The sequence below is a fragment of the Falco punctatus genome (genome assembly GCF_963210335.1).
Source record: "Falco punctatus genome assembly, chromosome: 18".
NCBI lineage: Eukaryota > Metazoa > Chordata > Aves > Falconiformes > Falconidae > Falco > Falco punctatus.
In genome coordinates, this window is record NC_137598.1 from 5,459,675 (window position 1) to 5,479,577 (window position 19,903).

At 61.1% G+C, this 19,903-nt stretch overlaps 3 protein-coding genes across 11 annotated transcripts in view; 2 read left to right on the forward strand and 1 right to left on the reverse strand.

Annotated features, from left to right (window-relative positions):
- Positions 1-16,551, forward strand: PCBP2 (poly(rC) binding protein 2). Of its 8 annotated transcripts, XM_080368428.1 has the most exons (16): positions 1-185; positions 2,878-3,013; positions 3,459-3,482; positions 3,580-3,612; positions 3,961-4,077; positions 5,520-5,651; positions 6,255-6,383; positions 6,905-6,979; positions 8,632-8,718; positions 8,886-8,951; positions 9,729-9,770; positions 10,887-10,959; positions 11,507-11,545; positions 12,600-12,652; positions 13,053-13,222; positions 16,029-16,551. In XM_080368428.1, the coding sequence occupies exons 2-16, from the start codon at positions 2,945-2,947 to the stop codon at positions 16,063-16,065; spliced, it is 1,146 nt and encodes a 381-aa protein (XP_080224554.1). In that variant the 5' UTR covers positions 1-185; positions 2,878-2,944; the 3' UTR covers positions 16,066-16,551. The 8 variants fall into 8 exon arrangements, with proteins under 8 accessions (XP_080224554.1, XP_080224555.1, XP_080224558.1 ...); XM_080368429.1 differs by lacking the exon at positions 11,507-11,545 and having other exon boundaries at positions 3-185; XM_080368430.1 differs by lacking the exon at positions 8,886-8,951 and having other exon boundaries at positions 6-185.
- Positions 13,229-16,022, forward strand: LOC308054944 (uncharacterized protein). The gene has a single exon (XM_080368436.1). It carries the CDS (start codon positions 13,825-13,827, stop codon positions 14,764-14,766), a length of 942 nt encoding a protein of 313 aa, XP_080224562.1. The 5' UTR covers positions 13,229-13,824; the 3' UTR covers positions 14,767-16,022.
- The window catches only part of MAP3K12 (mitogen-activated protein kinase kinase kinase 12), a 13,288-nt gene continuing 9,595 nt past the window's right edge, over positions 16,211-19,903 (reverse strand). For both annotated transcript variants that reach the window (XM_080368411.1, XM_080368410.1), the window contains 4 exons: positions 19,148-19,595; positions 18,684-18,754; positions 18,293-18,545; positions 16,211-17,408 (listed from right to left, as the gene is read on the reverse strand). In XM_080368411.1, coding sequence (XP_080224537.1) covers positions 17,316-17,408; positions 18,293-18,545; positions 18,684-18,754; positions 19,148-19,595 — 865 coding nt within the window. In that variant the 3' untranslated portion in view covers positions 16,211-17,315. The remainder of the gene's footprint in view (positions 17,409-18,292; positions 18,546-18,683; positions 18,755-19,147; positions 19,596-19,903) is intronic.

Sequence of the window (19,903 nt, forward strand, 5' to 3'; positions counted from 1 at the left end):
CTCCCAGACCCGCCGCGGCCGCCGCAGCAGGAGCAGCCGCCGCCGCCGCCTCCCGCCGCCATCCCGCCCGCCCGCCCCGGCGCGCTCCCTCTCCCCCCCCACCTCCCTCCCCTCCTCCCCGCCCTCCCTCCTCCCGCTCCGCCCGGAGCGCCCTTCTCCTGCTGCCGTTACCGGCGCCGCTCCAGGTAGGCCCGACCCCCCCCACCCCCACCCCCCCCCGCCGACCCCCCTCCCCTTCCCGAACCCTCCCGCCGCCATCCGGCGCCAACTTATACACCGGCAGCCGAGCCGCGGCCTCGCGTAGCGCCCCCGCGCCGCCCGGCGCCGCCCGCCGTCGGCCGCGCCCTCACGCCAGCCCGCGGCCTATGTGCGGCCTAGTCGCGGCCTAGGCCGCGGCCTGCGCGCGCGCCGCGCCGCCGGCGGGGCGGGGGGGGTGGGGGTGGGGGGCGCTGCTGCCCCTCCCCCCCTCCCCGCCGCCCCCCCCTCCCCCCCCCTCCCCCCGCGGGAACCGGGACTCGGGGGGGGGCCGAGGAGCAGCGTGCGTCACATGGCGCCGCCACCCCCCGCCGTCAGTACCGAGCGGTCGCGAGGGGGGGCAGGAAATTTTTTTTGCCTTTTTTGTGGTTTTTTTTTCGTTTTTTTCCCCCTTTTTTTTCTTTTTTTTTTTCTTTCTTTTTTTTTTTTTAACGGTTGAGCCTGTCTTTGCCGCCATGCCGAGTTGTTTTGCTCCCGGCTTGGCTCGCGACGCTGCCGCCCGAGGGGTGGGCGCCCCACACGCGGGGCTGGGACGACGGCCCCGCCTTGGGGTCGGGGGTCTCCTCCTCTGCACCCCGGCCCTGCCCGGGTTGGGGCCGCGATCCCCGGCCGGGGCTGTGCCCCCCGCCCCGCCGCAGCTGCTGGGGTGTTTTTAGAGCCCCGGAGCCGGTTCTTTCCCAGGCCCGGTTGGGGGTCCCGAGCCGCCTCCCCAGCTCTTCGGGACCGAGCTGGGACTGAGCCGCGCTCCCGGGGCTCGGCCCTTGTTCCCCTCCTGGGGTCTGGGGCCGGTTTTGAGCTGCGATCTTGGCACTGGGGGCCCCCTGCCCTCACCCCGCTTTGTGGATGGGCCTGGTTCAGAGGCTCAGTCCCAGCCCGGAGGTTTGGTCCGTGCTTCCCCCATCTCACCGCGGGCCAAGGAGCCCGGTTTGGAGCCGGGATCTCCAGCCTCGGACTTTTTTTTCACATCCCCCCCTGACTTCCGCCACAGGGATGAGCCAGTGGTGGAGCCACGTTTCCTTCCGCCTCAGGGACAAGCTGCTTTTGGAGCCAATTCACTGCCCTGGCAACTGGTTCCCCCCACATAATGGTCCCAGTTTTGGGCCAGGATACTGAGTGGGGAGGCCCCGGGTGGGTGTTTGATCCCGATACAGGCAGTGGGCAGGGGCTGGGCCTTACACATGCCCCGTGGGGGCAGGCAGGGCTGCCGGATGGAGGTAAGGAGAACTTTGGGGGAAGTTTCCCTCCGGAAGAGCCTCTCAGCAAGTTCGGATTGGAGCGATGGCTACTCGCCGGCCTTGGCCTGCCCCGCACGGCTTCGCTTCTCCCTTTGCGTAACCCCCTGGCAGGTCTGGTCGGCTCCTTTTGTCCCCGGCGGGCTGTGAGGCGGCCCCGTAACCAACCCAAGCTCGTTTGACTGGCAAAACCGCTGCCAGGAAAGCAAATTAATGCTAACGAAGGCGAACTGGGATGCTGAACTGGTGGGAGGAGGAGTGGGTTTAAAGCCAGAGAGACGGCGGCGGGTGCCAGCGAGGCTCCCGCCACCTCCGGTGAACCGGGAAGCTCGTAAACAACCAACTCGTGGGATTGGGTCTAGACTTTCCTCCTCACTCTGCTGCTGCCGGGCTCGGATCCTGAGCCCTTCTTTCCAAACTAGGCAAATAAGCGCCTTTTTGGATCTGATGGGATGTCAGGCTGAGTTTTATGGAGGCCATAACTCCTCGCTGGGGGGGGGGGGGGGAAATCTTCAGTGCCAGTGGCTTTCCCCTTAAAAGAGCATTAACCCAGAGCATGGCAGCATTGCTTGCTTGGCATGGTCCCCTGCCAGATTAATGCCCCTGCCCTCGCCCTGGCTTCTTCTTTCCCGGGGCATGGTTAAACTTTGATGGGGTGGTGATCAACTGGACTGATTAAAAACAAGAGCTAAAATTTAGTTTAATTTATTTTTAAAGTTAAACGGCTGACTGGCTGAGCTGGTGGCCAGTTGTGTTTTGCAACTGCTTTCGACTCGGCCGCAGATTGTTTGAAACCTGATCGTGTGCTCATGTGGCCTTACCAGGTTTGAGTAAATCAACTTGGAAACTGGTCTGAAAGACCTCCCCCTCCGCAGGTTCAGGCCACAGATAAGTTCATATATTTTTATTTTCTCAACAGCCTGGCTCCTCAAGCAGGTTAAACTGAAGGGGAGCGGGGCGGTCACTCTGTCTGGCGCGTGTGTCTATACGCAGCTGCGGAGGAAAGCTTGTAATCTAGATTAAGGTATGGGGCTCGCAAGCAGAGGCAAGTTCTCTGGAGCTGTAAGCAAAGCCTCTGTGAGCAGCGGGGTTGGAAAGAGGCAGGGGATGAGTGAGACCCGTATGGCCCCAGCTGGAGGCGGGATAGTGTCAGCTTAGCCCGTCCACTCTGGAAAATGCCTTAGCAGGAGGAGCAGCCTGTTGGGGAGCTGAACCATCATGGATCAGCTCTCCTAATCGCCACTTGAAGAGGAGCGTGGCCCTAAAACTGCCAGGGGGGATATTCAAGGAGAGAAGAAGCATAGAGGGGCTTCAGGCCCCCTGGAATGGGTCTGAAACTGGCCAGGGAGGGTTGGCACAGCTCCTCAAATGCAATCCCTCTCATTTGTAGCTCTGCTCGACCAGTGACCAAAGATCTGAGCACTGACGCAGCCTGACTCAACCCAACGCAGCTCAAGATGGACACTGGTGTCATTGAAGGTGGTTTAAATGTCACACTCACCATCCGACTACTCATGCATGGAAAGGTACGTGTCCATGGGATGTGGTTTGTACCGACGCCACCTCGCCCAACGCAGGGGGTGGCCCTTCTGGGAGCCCGGAGGGAGGCTGGGCGCTTCCATGGCAGTAAAGCGGCGTCGGTCGGACCTCTTGGAGCTGCGTCGTTATTGCAGCCATTAGGCAGCGGTGTTAGGAATGTGCTCCTTGGCACTGGGCCGGCTCCTGGATATCTCATGACGAGCGAGGCCGCCCTTTAAAAGCCTGATGCATCAATAAAAATATCAGCTTCAGGGGGGTGGAAGTGACTCGATAGAGGGGCTCAGCTGGGAGAGAGGTGGCCAAATGGCTTGGGGGGGGCATATCTGAGGTGCAGAGGAACTTGTTCTGGCTGTAGCAGGGAGTTGTTTAAGCTTGGGACTCCCGGGAGTGTTTTTAAACACTGAGTAATTGCTGCTTTTGTTTCCATCCCAGGAGGTGGGAAGCATCATTGGGAAGGTAAGTGAGCAACAAACCCCCTTGCCCTGCATCGCTCTCCCCCCTCACCGCCCAGCACAGCCACGCTAACGCCTCTCCCTTCTCTCCCCCTGCACAGAAAGGAGAGTCGGTGAAGAAGATGCGTGAGGAGGTGAGTGGAGGGGGGCTGGGAGGGTCGGGGCGGGGAGCTGGGGGGGGCCGCGGCTGCGCGGGCCTGAAAAGGAATTTGCAGGCAGTGCAGGCAGCGGCACCGGCAGCAGATGGGAGCCGCGGCGCGGGGCATGCTGGGAGGTGTAGGCAGGGCCGGGCAGGAAGCCGAGCGGGCTAAGATGGCTGCCCGGAGCCGAGGGAGGGAGGGAGGATTCGTCACCGGCGGGGGTTCCCGGGGGACCCTGGCTGCCCCATGCAGAACGCAGCTGGGCACGTGGACCTGCTGCTGCTTTTGGGGGTCTGAGCTGGGGGCCGGGAGCCCTGATGTCTGCCCGTTTCCCTCCTGCAGAGCGGTGCTCGCATTAACATCTCAGAAGGGAACTGCCCCGAAAGGATCATCACCCTCGCTGGACCCACCAATGCCATCTTCAAAGCTTTTGCAATGATCATTGACAAACTGGAAGAGGTGTGTCTGCGGCCTCGAGTCCCCCGGCGCTGCCCTGCCTGCAGTCATCCTTTACCCCCTCCCTGGATAAATTTGCCCCAGAGTGTGTGGGGGTGGGGGGATGTCTGGAGCACGAGGGAAAGCTTTTCCCTGAGGATGAGGAGCAGGATGGGCTTGTTCCACGTGGGCTGGTGGTGTTTTCCCCATGGGGCCTGATCTTTGCCCAGCTGTGAGCAGGTTCAAGGTCCAAGCAGGGACACTTCCCTGTGTGCACTCAGCCATCCTTAAGTGACTGCTTGCCGAGTGCCAGAGCCCTGCAGGGACTTTCCCAGGCCAAAAACACCCTGTGGCCACAGGTTAAACAGCTTAAAACAGAACAGGGCTTTGAAACTCACTTGGCTTTGCTCATCCTCCTGGTGCTGCTTCCCCTTTGGCGGGGCTCGGTGCCATCTCCAGCCCTGCCAAGGAGGGGACCCGGGGGTGCAGCTGCATGGCACTGGAGGAGAAGCTGCATTGTGCCCCTGGTTCCACTGAATCGATGACTTCCAGAGGGAATGTTGGTTCTAAATAACCAGGAGCCTGGCTGTGGGCGTTAGAGCCTGCTCAGGATTGTCTTGTCAAGGAGCTTTGCATCCTGCTCTGCATTGTTTGGAAGGCATGAGCGCTCCTTGCCTGGTGTGAGGCAGAGCTCCGTGGCCCTCGCCTTGTCTGTGGGGGTAGAAATCCTGTTGCCCTTTGGATTTGGGGCCCTTCCGTGGAAGGAGATAAGCCAGTGCTGGCAGATCTGACCTGGTGCCCCTCTGCTCTCGCTTGCCACCTAAAAGGCTGCGGAGCCTGGAGCTGTTCCTGCTGTACCCCGAGCGCTGGAGTCCTCTGAGGGCTTCCCATCTGAGCGTGGCTCCTGGCTGCTGGTGCTCCGAGTGCTGGGCTTGGAGTTAAAAGCTTTTATTTTAGTAGGTCAGTTGAGCCGTGGCCTTGTGCCTTCCCCTCCCCCTGCCAGCACATGACCGCTGTAATCAGCGCTGGGCTTGTTTTCCCTGGAGCTGCTCCTGCCTTGATCCCCTGTTACGACGAGAGGCTCCGTGCTGAGCTGGGAGCTGTGGGCACACGGAGCCCCCAGCCACTTGTTCCACTCCAACATGGGCACAGCCCGTTCGCGTTTGGCTGCAGTGTGACCCAGCCGATGCCTCCCCACTGGGCCAGTGGGGGTTAAACCCCCATTGTCAGTGAGATGACAGAGCTTGGCGCCTTCATCCTTCCCCAAGACGTGGCTGTGTTGTTTCTGGGCAGCTAACAAAGTCTGGGAAATGGGACTGAGAGTGCCCTGGGGTCACCTTGGCCTGGCCTGTCTGTGCCAGCGACATCCTCCCTGTCCCTCTGCCGGGCACGTCACCACCCGCGTGCCATTCTGGCGAGGGCAGTGCGCCAGGCTGACCCCTCTGAGTAACTCCTCTTCCTCGCAGGACATCAGCAGCTCCATGACTAACAGTACAGCTGCCAGCCGGCCCCCGGTCACCCTCCGACTTGTTGTACCTGCCAGCCAGTGCGGTTCCCTCATTGGGAAAGGAGGCTGCAAGATCAAAGAGATAAGAGAGGTGTGTGTTGGCCACCCTGAGGAGAGACGCACCGGTTTTAGGGATGAATCCTTGGGTTGGCCCCTACTCTGGGTGGTGCCGCATGGCACCACTTGGCTGTTTTGGACCTCCTTGTATTTTTAGTGCTTGTGAAAGTGAGACTTGGGGCAGACCCTCCCCTTCCCAGCACTGTCCCTGGCGGTGGGATGCAGGGGTTCTTGCTCCCCGACTTCCCTGGGCTCCTGATTGCCCATCCCAGCTTTTTCCCAGTTGTTGGAGGAGGGGGGAATGCACTGGCAGGCCTGCACCGCCCTCAGTAATGCCATTTAGTGCACTGGGCGCTGCCAGCTCTGGACTGCCGATGGATTAACTCTGCCCAGCTCCACTGGCTGCGGAGACGGGCTTGACTTGGGTTACAGGAAAGGCTGTAGCCCAGGTCCTCCTCTCCTGCCCTGGGCTCCTGATGGCCAAATTATTTCCAGCTAGGATTAAAGGATTTTATTTTGGGGGAAAGCAGGAGAGGCGGGCAGTTTTGACTATGTATAACCCAGCTGCGGGGTTTGTCGCTGAGGTCACAGCTCTCCCTGAGGTCTGACTGCCTATTTTTAACCGTAAACTTTGCAGAGTACGGGGGCACAGGTCCAGGTGGCAGGAGACATGCTGCCCAACTCAACTGAGCGAGCCATCACCATTGCTGGGATCCCACAGTCCATCATTGAGTGCGTCAAACAGATCTGCGTCGTCATGCTTGAGGTAGGGCCTCCCCTTGGCCCCATGGGCCTGTTTTTCTCCGGGGGAAGCACGTGCTGCACAGGAATCTCCACTGCCCTTGGCAAGCCACGTCCCTCCTCACGAGTGGAAACTGCTGAGGACGGAGAAATGGCTGCTGGGGGATAAAGGGATAGCTGGGGATTACAGCCTCATCCAGGTGAGGCTTGGAGCTGCTTAAAACCGGGGTCGAGCCAGGCCTCTAGAGCTGCTGACCGGCTAACGGTGTCGCCTGTGGCTCTGTGCTGACCAGTCGTGCTGCCCAGCATGGTGACACTGAGCAGTGGCCTCCCGCCGTCCCAAGCCTCCCTCGCACGCCGCACGGCTCCTCGCATGTCCTCCCTTGGCCTCATGCTTGGGATGGGGAAGAAAGAGATTGCTTTGCGTCCTCCCAAATGGCTGATTTTTAAACCCAAAGCAGAGAGTTGGTGTTTGGGGTGCAGGGAGGGGATTGTTGGTGCCAGCAGCGCTTGGTGTCTAACCTCTCCTCTCTGCCTGTCACCCAGTCTCCCCCGAAGGGCGTCACCATCCCGTACCGACCCAAGCCATCCAGCTCTCCCGTCATCTTTGCAGGCGGTCAGGTAAGGCCTCTCCTCTGCTCCTGGGGTGCAGGGTGGGGAGGGGAAGGGGGTGTCTTACCGAGCTGCCACGCTGCCAGCGCACATCAGCCGCTCTGCGTGCCTGTCACCCACGCCGCTTCCTCTGGCGGAGAGTGGCTCTGTTGGGCCTCGGCCTCCCAGAGCCCGCTCCCAGCCTTCCTCGCTGAGCTCGCTGAGGGATGGAAGAGGGCAGAGGTGGGATGGGGTGGGAGGTGGGAGGGTAAAAGGGCTGATCTGGAGAGGAGAGGGTGCTGGCAAACAGTCCTGGAGTTAACCAGAGGGGGAAAAAAAAAATAATAAAAATCCCAGTGTGGTGGGGGATTTGAATCGGGCCGATGCTCCAGCTGCCAAATCCAGGCTTTGCCCCTCTGCCTGCAGCTGGCTCTGAGGACTCAGCACGACCTGTTGTGGGTGACCGGCCCAGAGGGTTGGGGGGGTTCTCTGCTCTCTGGGGCTGGCTTTTGGGGTGCAGAGGCTTAGCCTGTGCTGTGGGTAGGGTTGGGGTGTGGAAAGGCTTCATCTCGTACGAGGGGAGGGTGTCAGATAGGAGTAGCCATCAGGTGATGTGGGATTTAGTCCCTCCTGCACTGAGCTGATCCAGGGGAGTTGCTTGCTCCCTGCTGCCCTGCCGCCGAGCCAGCTTACAGGTGACAGGGCTCCCTCGGGATCCTGTCTGCTGTAAAGCCCTGAATCCCCCCGGCCCTGTTGGGGCTGTTGGGGTGCTGGCTGGGTGTCCTCGCCCACGGTCCCATCCAGGCCACTGGGCAAGGCAGGAGGCTGAGGCCTGGGTGCGGGTCAGCCGTTCCCCACCCTGCGGTTCCCAGGGCTGCCGTAATGCTTGGAGAAAACACAGCGACTTGTGCAAACGCATCCGCTGCCTTCCTGCTGTCAGGGAGACCCCTCGGGGGTGGGCTCTGGCAGGGCCTGGCGCCCATAGCCAGCCCGGGGACCCGCGCAGGCAGGGTCCAGCATTGCCGATGGAGGCCTTTGTAGGCAGGGAAAGGGGTAGCTGCTGCCGCCGGCCTCCCCGAGAGCCAGGCCTGACTCTGCTCTTCCCTGCCCCCCCACCAGGCTGGCATGCCATGCTTGTTTTGGGGACGGACCTGCTGCCGTCCCCTTCCTCGCCTTGGCCCCCCCCACCCCTTGCCCTCCCTGCCTCTTCCTCCTCCCCTCCCTGAACCTGGTCAGCCCCCCCCCGCCTCTCCGACAGCTTCTCCTGCCGCTCTGCACCCCGGGGGAAGCGCCTGGCCGGTACGTCTGTGCCCCCCCGCGCCTCTTGCAAGCGGAGGGCCGTACCATGTGGCCCCCCCCGTGGCGCGGGAGCCGGCCGCCTTCCCCGTTAGAGCAGTGAGGAGCAGGCTTCCCACGGCCACGCATCTCTTCCCTCCCTTCCCCTTTCTTCTCCCCCTTCCTTCTCTTCCACCCCTCTCCCCTGGCCCAGGGCCGCGGCCAGCCCGACGCAGCCGTCCCGGCCCCGCTCCCGGTGGTGTTGCGCTCTGTCTTTGCAGCTCAGAGTCGTGCGTAGAGCAGGGTTAGCCCTCGAAAAGCAGAGCTAATGTCGATGTGACTTTGGTGTTAGCGGAAGGTTTCGGATTGACAGCCCTGGAGACTGAAGTCCTCTAATTTATCCACAGGACAGGTACAGCAGCGGCAGTGCGAGCTACCCCCACACCGCCCCATCCATGTGCCTCAACTCTGACTTGGAGGGACCACCTCAGGAGGTGAGAGGGGAGTTCAGTCTCCACGGCCCGTTCAATCCTTGGCCTCTCTGAGACTGCCAACAAGGGTGGCATCCCCGTCCCCCAAAACCGTCAACGGTGGCTTTTGTGCTGTGGACTCCTGTCCACTGGGAACTGGACTCTGAGCCCACCAACCTCTCCTCACGCAGGCCACCCGGCAGCCACTGCATGGCAACGAACTTGGGCCAATTCCAGCCTGGGCTGCAGTTCTTCCGGTGACCTGGAAGTGAGGCTGTGTACCCCCCTCTCCCCTTCCTATCCCACCCACCCCCACCTGCCCGGCCCCCCCACCCCCCCAAACCTTAGCCAGCCAGGCCCCAGCCAGTGACTCGCCCTTTCTGGGTAGCTTCAGGAGGAATCTGAAGTCTGTGGCTGTCCCTTAACCTCAAGACATGGAATTGTGGCAGGTCAGGCACTCAGCCTTGTTATCCCCCCCCGAATGCCTCTCTTTTGCCTTGTCTAGCATTGGTAGCCAGCTCCAGCATTTACCTCTAGCTTGCCTGGCGACGTTTTCCTAGGCGTGCGGAAGTGACGAGAGGACTCAGAACGGGACTTTTTTTTTTGGGGGGGGCTGCTGGGCCGGGGAGAGGAGGGGCCGGGAGCTAGTAGGGCTGGCGGGGGCGTTGGAGATCTTCCCCTGTCGGCGAGGCGGGGGGCGCAGGGCTAGAAGCATTGTCGGACTCCACCACACCATACATCTTCATCAAGATCCCAGCCGTTCTGTTTTTGTCTGCCACTTTTTTTTTTGGGGGGGACGGCACCATACTGTCCACTCCCTCCCTGTAACCGCCACGTAAGGCCAATTTGAGTAACCGCCCGTCTAGAAACTGCTTGTTACAGCATTTATCCGTCCCCTGCCTCTCCCTGCCCCACTTCCCTCGCCCCGGAGAACTCTCCACCTTGGCTCTCTGACTTCCTGGCTAGTTGAAATCTGTCTGTCCCTGGGTGGCTGTCCAATGGTTGTTAATAGGACTGTTTTCCTCCTTTTGTAGGCCTATACCATTCAAGGACAGTATGCCATTCCACAGCCAGATGTAAGTTTTGTTTACAACTTCTTGTCTTGAAATCCACCCTCTTCCTCCCCCCTTCCAAAATTTTCTCCGTGCTTTCTCGACTCGAGCCATTAGCCGTCAGCTTGGGCTGAATGCTCTGTCTGATCCGAGCTCCCCCCCAAAAAACTTGTCTCCCTTCAATTCGCCCTCCTGCAGCCAGCTTCACCCGGTCTCAGATCTCTCCTTTTTCCTTCCCCCACCTTCTTTCTGACACTTCCCTCCTCCTATATATATAATATTTTTTTCCCCCCCCAACCCGTCTCTCCCCGGCTTGGCATTTCACACCAGCTTCGGCTCTTCCCTTGCCCCTCCACCCCCCCGAATTTGGCCCGCAGCCTGTCAAGAGAAAACAAAAACAGCACATGATGGTTCACTGTCATGGTGGTTCTCCTGGGGCAGGGGACAGCTGGCCCAGCGAGCAGTCGCAGGTGGCAGTCGCGGGGGGGTTGGATCCGGCCCGGCCCAGGCTGCTGCCAGCCTGTCGGGGACCGTTTGGGAGAGGAGTGACAGTCCAGGCAGGGGCCGCCTCTCCCGCGGGCGCTGTCCCAGCTTGCTGTTGGACACCACCATCCTCTGGCACCCATGTTCATCCCGTAGGCTCGTTGCAGGCTCAGTGGGGGCCGATCTCCGCTCCTGGCACCCTTAGAGCAGCAAGGGGGGGCGGCTCTGACGCACCAGGCCAGGGAGAAGAAGGGCTAGAAGGAAGCTGGGCTAGAAGAGCTACTCCGGCAGCTGAACCGAGCCGGGCTCCACCCCCATCTCCCTTCATGGCACCCCTGTCCCCCCTGCCACTCCCTGCATGGTGTGGTGTGAGCACCCTGCTGTCTCGTCTCCTGCTCCTCTCTGCTTTTCTCCGTTGAGCTCCTTTCATACCTCGCTTCACCAGGGGGTGGGCGCAGCCCTGCCCCCACAGCCCACCTTGGCCTGGCGCCTTCCCCCTCTCCATGTGGAGAGGGCCGTGCCGTGTATGGAGGGGCCGGGGAGGGGACCCGGTGCCACTGGCAGTGTCTGTGTTGATGTGTGTGCTGTGAGTCCTGGCCCCCCCGGGCTTGGGAAATGGCTAACATCAGCCTTTTTCTTTCTCTTTTTCCCCTCTAGCTGACCAAGCTGCACCAGTTGGCAATGCAACAGTCACACTTTCCAATGTCTCATGGCAACACTGGATTCAGTGGTATGGAAACTCCTTCTCTCTTCTGTACGCTAGCGTGGGCCAAAGGCCAGCCCGTGAGCCGCCGCTTGGCTCCTCTCTAACGGGGCCTCCGCTTGGGTCTCGCGCTCTCAAAAAAAAACCAAAAAAACCAACCAACCAAAACCAAACGTTCCCCCAGAGCTGAGCCCAGCCAGGTAATGACTTCTGTTGCGACATCTCTGGGGGTGACTTGGTATCGGCCTCTGCAAGTTGCGGTGGGCTGCAGAGGGTAGAGAAAAAAAAACAACCACCAAAGAACCCCCAACCATACACCAAAAAAACCGAGCAGGCAGGGCCTCTGTGCTGCTTTCCTTCCTCTTCACTCCCATCCTCCACAGCTCTGCCAATGCACCGGGAGACCCCCCCCAACATGCAGCACCCTCTCTCTCCCCTCCGGCTACTCCAGTCCTGAGCAGGCAACTGTTGAGTTGTACCAAATTTGCTGTAGATTTGCTAAGATGGCTAAAAATACCCATTTGGGGCTCTAAACTTGAGACAGCCAAACTCATTGTCACTTGTATCTTAACAGGCATTGAATCCAGCTCTCCAGAGGTGAAAGGCTATTGGGGTAATGATTAAAAAACAAAATCTGTAGTAATTCTATTGTGTATTAATACTGACCGGGGTCTCATTCTCCCTGTTAAATGCTGCCCGCCTTTGTGCACGGATGGGAGGGGAAAGGGGGGGTTAGGGGAGCCTTAGAAGGGCTGGAGGTACCGACTGGCTTGGTTGTACGTGCCCCAGAAGTCAGCTGGACAGTGGAGAGCAGCAGGACTTGTTGGAGGGCTTGCTTGTCCAGCGCCTGAGGCTGTTAGCGAGCCTTGGGCCCCCTCGCTTTACCCCCCCCCAACCATGCGCTGAGGGGGGAGCGATTCCCCCTGCCAAAGGAGTTGCTGGAGCGGATCGAGCCCCTTCTTGCTGCTGGTGACAGAATCGCTGGTGAGGGAGGGGACAGCACCCCGTTAACCGCCTTGGCTGCTGGTGTGTCCCCAGGCTGCTTCACCCCTGCCCTGGGGTGAGGTCTTGAGGCTCCCGCTGCTCCCTGTAGCAGGGAGCGAGCTGGGGAGGGGGGCAGAAAAATTAAAAACGCCCCCCCCCCAAAAAAAAAAAAAAAAAAAATTCCGCTTAGCACATGCACTTGGCCCCAACTGAGGCGTGAGTAGCCTTGCAGCGCCCGTGCCGGCCGGCATAGCACTGCCCTGCCGGGGCCGTGGCGGCGAGGAGGAGGGGGGTAGCGTAGCCCTTGGAAGCTGGTACCAGAGCGGGCAGCAGAGCTGAGTGCCCGCATGGAGCCCCTGCAGTGAGCGCGCTGCTCTGGGACTGTCCTGACCGGAAGGAAGATCCTGTGGTGATATCGTGGGGGGGGGACACGAGAGGGAGAGAAATGGGGGTGACCCAGCTGGGGGAAGCAGGTGGTCGGGGAGGAGGTGTGGGGAGCAGCGGGGAGGGTTGGAGTAACCTCACAGCTTGCTCTGCCCTTCCCCTCCTGTTCTAATCGTCTTCAAGGTAGCCATGAAGCTGGCAGCAAATGCTGGCTTGACTGCTCCGGTCTGTCTGTGCTGCACCCCCCGTCCCACCGCCTCCCCCTGAACTTCTCTTGCCTTTTCTCTGTCTCTAAACAGGTTTGGATGCCTCTGCTCAAACCACCTCTCATGAACTCACCATTCCAAATGATGTGAGTGTGCGCATGGGGTCCCTCCTTCCCAGCCCGCCTCGGGGAGGGAGGGTTGGTGGGCAGCGGGCAGGCAGCTGCCCCCTCATCCCTGTGGGTCACCGGGATCTGCCCCTCTTTCTTCAAACAAGATGGGGTGTGGGGCTGCCCGTTCTCAGCCTCAAAGCTGCAGGAGGGCTTGTGGCTGCACCCCAAGCCGCCTCCTTGGACCACTCTTGGTGGCCATGCATCCCTTCTCCCCTTGCAGCCACCTCTGAGGCAGAACCCCCCTTCTCAGCCCCTTAACCCCCCCGTAGGTGCCAGCCCTGTCCCCGTGGAGGACAGACACTGGGCAGGGAGGAGGATGAGGACGGGTTAACACGCTTGGCTCTTACCCCGCTAACAAGGCGCTTTCCTCCCCCAGCTGATTGGCTGCATCATTGGGCGTCAGGGCGCCAAAATCAATGAGATCCGCCAGATGTCTGGGGCGCAGATCAAAATTGCCAATCCAGTGGAAGGATCTACTGACAGGCAGGTTACCATAACTGGATCTGCAGCGAGCATTAGCTTGGCCCAGTATCTAATTAATGTCAGGTAAGTCTCTGGACGAGGAGGCTCGGTGGGTCGGGGGTCTGGCTCTGCACGCCCGTGCCGTGGGGTACTGCTCCCCGGGCTGGGACCCTGCTCATGCCCTGACACATGGAATGAAGGGGTTTTCTCTCCCGTGTTGTTGTTTGGTGTTTTTTTTTTGTTTGGTTTTTTTTTTGTTTTTTTTTTTTTCCTCCCCTCCTTTTCCTTTCCCCCCTCCCTGTGCCTGCTGTCCCATTTTCCTGGTGCGATCGCCTCCTGGTCTGTGGGAAGCTGTAGGGTGACGGACCCGGCTGGGGAGGGGCCTGGCCACGGGGCCGAGGGGAGCACGCGGCCGCTTACAAGCCGTGCCTGGCCCTGTCGGGCCCTCGGCAGTTCGAGCTGTGCTGTTCCGACCCGGCGCTTGCGTGGCGAGGGCTTTTTCAGGGGGTGATAGAGGAGGGACACCCCTGGGCCTGCTGGTGGAGATCCCGGCTATCTCCCAGCGGAATGTCGTGATCCCAGGGAGAGCGGTCGGTGCTGCCGGCAGCACTTGGCTGCGCTCCGATAACCGGCGAGCGGCGGTGGGGGCACGGCTGGCTTGCGCGGGGCCTGGCCGCTTGCCCGCCATGCGGCACGCTGCGGCGAGCACTGCCGCAGTGGGGACCGAGGGCCCGGCCTGGGCTCCCCGTGCTCAGACCCATCTTGCCGCGGTGTCCTACGTTCCCTGCGACGGGCCGGGCTGGGAGCGATGCCCTCCGTGGTCCTCAGCCCCCGGGGCTCTGGATGGAGGCGAGTGGCTGGGAGAGCCCCGCACTGGTGCAGGGACTTGTGACCGCTCCGTGTCGTGTGGGTCGATGCTGGGCTGGTGTGGCAGCTCCAGCCTGCTCCCAAGGGGGAGCAGAACAGAAGCCACTTGTGATTTCTTTTTTTTTTATTATTATTTTATTTTTTTTATTTTTACTTTGGCTCATGCCACTTGCTCCACACTGGTTGCGTTGAGGTGCCTGGCTCTGGGGCACTGGGATGGCCTCGCTGCTGAGCCAGTGGCTTGGCCCAGGGTGTGCGGGGGGTCCCGGTGTGGCTTGGAGGGTGCCGCTCCTTCCTTCCCTCCCTCCCTCCCTCCCCGAGCTCGGCTCGTGCGATTTGACGCTGTTTGTCCTGTGCTTTTTTTTTTTTTTGTGGTGTTCCCTTCCACCCACCCGTATTTTTTTTTTTTTTGTTCCTTTCTCCTCTGTTACAGTTTAGAAAGCGCTAAACCCTCCTCCCAGGCAGCCTCCGTCACGATCCCTGACCACCTCAGCATCAACCTCTCTCAACCCTCCACCCCTTCTTCTTCTTCCTCCTCCACCACCACCCCCTCGCTCGCCACAGCGGGGGCCTCCGAAGCACCCGCCAGCCTCCCCAACCCTCTTCCGACTGCCCCTTGTGTCTCCAGTCTGCTTGGCATGAAACCTGTCCCTCTCCTGGCTCTAAATGTTGTGTCTGCTGCTAAGGGTACCTCCGCTCCAGCTGTGCCATGTGTCACTAACAAACTGAAAGCGGAAAAGCAGAGATTTTCTCCTTACTGAGTCTGCTTGTGGCCTTAGAGGACCAGCAGATTGGTGGCAGCATGGAGACCCCGTAGAGGAGACTTGGAAGAGCAATTTTTTTTTTTTTCCTCTTTTCCTTTTTGTGGTTTTTTTCTTAATATTTTTTTTCTCCTCCTCCTTTTTACTCCAAAGTGAGCTTGTGATGTTTCTTAGAGTGGAGTTTTCTTGCTGGCTGGGAGACTCTTTTCCCTGTGTCCCAGCCCGGCATCTAGTGATCTGTTTGATTCCTTCTTGATCCTGCTAGCTTGTAGCTGTTGCTTTTTTTTTTTTTTTTTTCCTTTTCCTCTTTTTTTCTTTTTTTTTTTTTTTTTTTTTTTAGTAGCTTGGTTGCAATCGTGGTTTTGGGGAGGGGGGTGGGGGGGTGGAGGGAGGGGGTTCGTTACCGAATAAACGAGTTGGGATTTAATTGCATTCCTGGTGACGTTGCCCACGGGGCTCGCGGCCTCACCTGTCTCTCTTTAATGTCTGTACCTGTAATAAAGTTGCCACGGTGAGAATCTGCTCTGCTAGATCTGTGCCGACGGCGGGGGGCTGAGCCCCGGGGAGGGGGCCTCATGGGGTGCCCTCTTGCTGGGGGGGTTCACTGCCACCCAGGTTGGGGTGGCCCCCCCAAAAAAAAAAAAAAATTGCAGGGAGGGAGAAGCTTTGAGCCGTGGAGGTGGCAGCTCCCCGGGATGCTCTGTGTGGGTTGGGGGTGCTGGTGTTGTCCCTGCTTGCTCGGGGACCCCCTTGCATTGTGCGTCTGTCCCCCCTCCCTCTCTGTTCTCCAGGGGGTCCCTGGTGGGGGTAGAGCCCCCCTGCCCCTCGTGCTCTCCCTTCCCTGCAGGAATCGCTGCCAAATTCCTGCCTGCCTGCGCCCTGGGGTGCCCAGGGCACCTCGGCGTCCCCCTTCTGCTGGGTGTCTGCACCCCAAAAGCTTTGCCCTCGCTGCTTGGAGCAGAGCCTGCTGGTGCCCTCGCTCCGGCCGCATCCCTCCCCGGCAGAGTCCCCAGGGAGCCCCTGGCTCCGTTTTGGGGAGGACAGTCAGGGGGTGCCCCCCCTCCTTGCTGCATCTCCCCTTGCTGCTTGTGCATAAAGCAACTCCCCGCACCCCAGAAACCTACTCCCTTCCCTCCCTGGGGGACTGTCCCCCCTCCAGCGCACTCCCCACGGGGAAGCCCTTCCTCCCTTGCGCCCCATCCTTCCTCCTCCTGTTCCCCCCCCAGCCGGGGTCCCCTCTGACGCCCTTTTCTTCGTTGCAGGCTCTCCTCGGAGACCGGGGGCATGGGAAGCAGCTAGGGGCCCCGACGCGGACCCTCGGCCTCACCTCACCATCCATCTGTGTAGTCCCTTAGCAGCCAGCCCCAGGTTTTAACTAGTTTGTAAATTTTTCGGTTCCTCCATGCTCTCCGCGGCCACTCATGAGGTTTATTTTTTGTTTTGGTTTTGTTTTTTTTTTTTTTGTTTTTTTTTTTGTTTAAATTGTTTTGTTTTGAATTACAAGCATTTTAATTCCTTTCTCTGTTCAGCTGTTAAAATGCTGAGCCCCAGATCTTAGTTTTATAAAGCTTCTCTCTCTCCTCCCTGCCCCCACCTCACCCCCCACCCCACACCCCCTGTTTTTCGGCTCATGAAGTTTGTTTTGTCATGAAATGTAAGAGTGGAAGAGAAACATTTCAGTTTAGTTCTGTAATGTCAGGAAATTTTTCAAAAAAAAAGTTAATAAAAAGATGGACTGGAGCTTTTCCTTGTGAATAGAAACTGGAGGATATTTTGGTTAATGGATCTGCCTGTCTCCGTCTTTATTTGAACCCCGCCCCCTTCCCCAGTTCTTCCCAGTGTGGCCCAGCTGGGGTTTGGGTTCCTGCTGGTGGTGGAAGGGGGTTCCCCAGGCTGAATTAAACCAGCCCCCCCGGGGGGGGGGGAGGGGAGGGGGGGGAGGCTTTTTGATACTCCAGCTGCATTTTGGGGGGTTTCCCTCCTTTTCCCCCTACCCTGCAAACTGGTCTTTAATGGAAACCAGTATACCCACGGGGTGGTCATCAATGGAAGCCAGTGTCCCCACTGGGGGTCTCTACCTCTTTACCTGCCCCCTCAGCCTGACGTCCACCTGGGACCCTCCTTTGCTTCACAGGGGTGAAAGCGGCTGTCCCCCACTTGGGTCTCTGCCACCACCCAGTGTTCCCAGTTCCACTGGTAAAGGAGCAGTGGGACTGTAGGGGGGGCTCAGCTCTTGATATGCTGCCTCCCTACCCCCCAAAAAAAACAACTCATTGGGTTGTAACCCCTCTGGGGTGGGGGTTATTACGGTAGGGCCTACATAAACAGAAAAGGGAGGTAGTCAACATCTACCCCTGCTCTTACCGCGCCCCCCCTCCCCCCCCCCAAAAAAAAACACCCGTTGTGACCCCCGTGCCCCCTCCCTGAGCCCTGTTCCCCCCCAGGCACAGAGACAGCACAGAGCTTTCTGTAGAGATCGATAGATATTTATATAAATATTTGGGGCTGTACAAGTGGGGGGTGTGCAGGGTGGTGGTGGTGGGGACAGGTCACAGGCCGGGGGGGGCTGTGGGCCGGGGGGGCCCCTCGCCGCTGCCTGAGTGGTCCAGCTCCGCGCTGTCGCAGTCAGAGTCCTCGGAGACCTGGGGGTGGGGTGGACAGGCATAAATGGGGGGGGGGTGTTAAACATCTTCAGGGTCTCCCCCTGCCCCACAGCTGGTCCTGGGGGTGTTGGGGACCCCCACCTCTGCAGGGCAGAGACCTGAGGAGCCCCCTCTCCCTGGCCTCTAATGTTTGGGGGATCCCCACCCCATGGTATCTGTCCTGGGGGGGGGGCTGGGAGACTGCTCCCCATGGTGTTTGGTCTGGGGAGGGGCCCTGGGGGACCCTGCCCAGCGATTTAGGAGACCCCTCCCTCCCCACAGTACTTCATCCTGGGGGACACCGGGGACCCCCCCCCCCGAGATACCTGGGGTATGTCCTGGGGAGCCCTTGAGACCACCTGCCCATGATGTCCACCCTTGGTGGGGGGCCCTGGGATATCACCCCCTCCCCCAGTACTTGGTTCTGGGGGGCTCTGGGGACCCCGTTCCCCATCGCACCTGGTCCTGCCTTCCTCAGTGGGTCCCCCCCTCCCCATAGAGGAGGACTCCCCTCTCCTTCCCCTTGCTAACCCCATCCTGGGGGCCTCAGGGGACCCCCTACCCCATAGTGCCCAGCTCTGGGGGACCCTAGGGACCCCTACCCAATGGCACCCATCTCTGGGAGACCCCTTTCCCCTGACTAACCCCATCCTGGGGGACCTTGAGGACGCCCACCCCATAGTTCCAACCCTTAGGGACCCCCACACAATGGCACCCATCTCTGGGAGACCCCTTTCCTCTAGCCCCATCTTGGGGGACTTTGAGGACCCCCACCCCATAATTCCAGCCCTGGGGGACCCTAGGGACCCCTCACCCCATGCTGTCACCCATCCCTGGGGGACTGTGGGTGCTCCCTGCCACCCACCCCGGGGTTGGGGCATCACCTTGGGGCTGAGCCCCCCATGACGGCGGCCGGGACCCTCGGGGGGCGCGGCGGCATCCAGGGGGATCTCGGAGCCCTGGGAGAGCAGGTCCTCGGAGCGGTCGTCGGGCCGCTCGTCCGTGTTGGTGCTGCCCACGTCGGGGGTGGCACTGTGCGAGGGCTCGCTCGTGTGCCCCTCGTCCCCGTCCCCGTCCGAGAAGTTCTCCGAGCTGAAGGTCGAGAGCGACTGGCGCTTGCTCATGCCCGGGGGCCACCTGGGGAGGAAGGGGTGTTGGGAGGGGTGAGGACCCCCATGTCCGGGTACCCACAGACCCCCCTGCACCTACCCCAGGTGCCTGAGCACCCATGGACCCCCAAACGCACCCGGGGAGGGGGGGGGTGTCAGCACCCACCTCTGCCGCAGTGGCAGCTCCACCTCGCTGTCCACTTCACCCTCCTCTTCCTCTGATGAGACCCCCCGCTTCTGGGGGAGGGGCGGGGAGGGGCGTTGGGGTCCTCCTGCTGCCTCTCAGGAGGGATCCGGGGGTCCTCACCCCCCACCACCACCCCAGGAAGGACCCACGGGTCTTGGCCCCCTCTCGCCCCCCCAGGAGAGACCCAGAGGTCTTGGCCCCCTCCCCCCAGGAGGGAGCCAGGGGTCCTGAAACCCCCCGAGGATGGACCCAGGGGTCCTGACAACCCCCCCCCCCCCCCGGATGGACCCAAGGGTCCTGATGCCTCCTTTGCAGGAGGGACCCCCCCTCCAACCCCTCCCCAGAAGGGATCCATCCCACCTCCCCCTGCTGGGATGGACCTGGGGGTCCTGCCCCCTCCCCCGCCCCCCCAGGGAAGGGACCCAGGTGTCGGGGGCTCTCACCTGCCCACGGGTGACAGCCGCGCGGTACAGCAGTGCTGCGGGGGTGAGGTGCTGCCCGGCCCCCACTTTCCCCCCCCGGCCGGCCCCGCTCTCCCGCTCAGGCTCACCGGGCACGGGGGGCTGCGGTGGGGGGGACCCTTGGGAACCTGTTGCCCCCTCAGGTCCTGCATCAGGTACCGTGGCTGGGGGGGCACCCACAGCCTCCAGGGTACCCCCAAGGAGATCGGGGCCGGTGGTGGTTGGAGGGGGGCCAGCGAGCCCCCGGGGGGGTCCAGCCTCGGGGCCTGGCTCCCCGCAGCCCCCCCGGGGTCCCGCTTTGCGATGGCGGCCCTTGGCCCGGCGGCTGCGCCCGGGCGAGGGGGGGCCCTTGGGACACCCCGGCAGGGCCACCTGTGCCATGGCCGCATCCAGCTTGGGCAGCAGCACCTCCGGCTTCAGGATGTCGGGTCTTGGGGGGGGGGGGGGACAGACACGGGGAAGGGCTGCGGACGGGGACCCAGGCGTCCGCCAGCCCCTAGGACACCCCCCAGCCAGCCAGGAGGGACCCTCATGTCTAGACCCCACCCCTCCAAGGGACACCAGCATCTGCACCCCCAGACCCACCTCCCCAGAGACCCCAGGGATCTGCACCCGCAGAGCATCCCCCCCCCTGCAAAAGGACCCCAGCATCCACACGCCAGCCCCTCTCCCCAAAGACCCCGGGCACCCAAGCCCCCAGAACCCCCCACCAAAGGACCCAGGTGTCCGGGCTCCCAG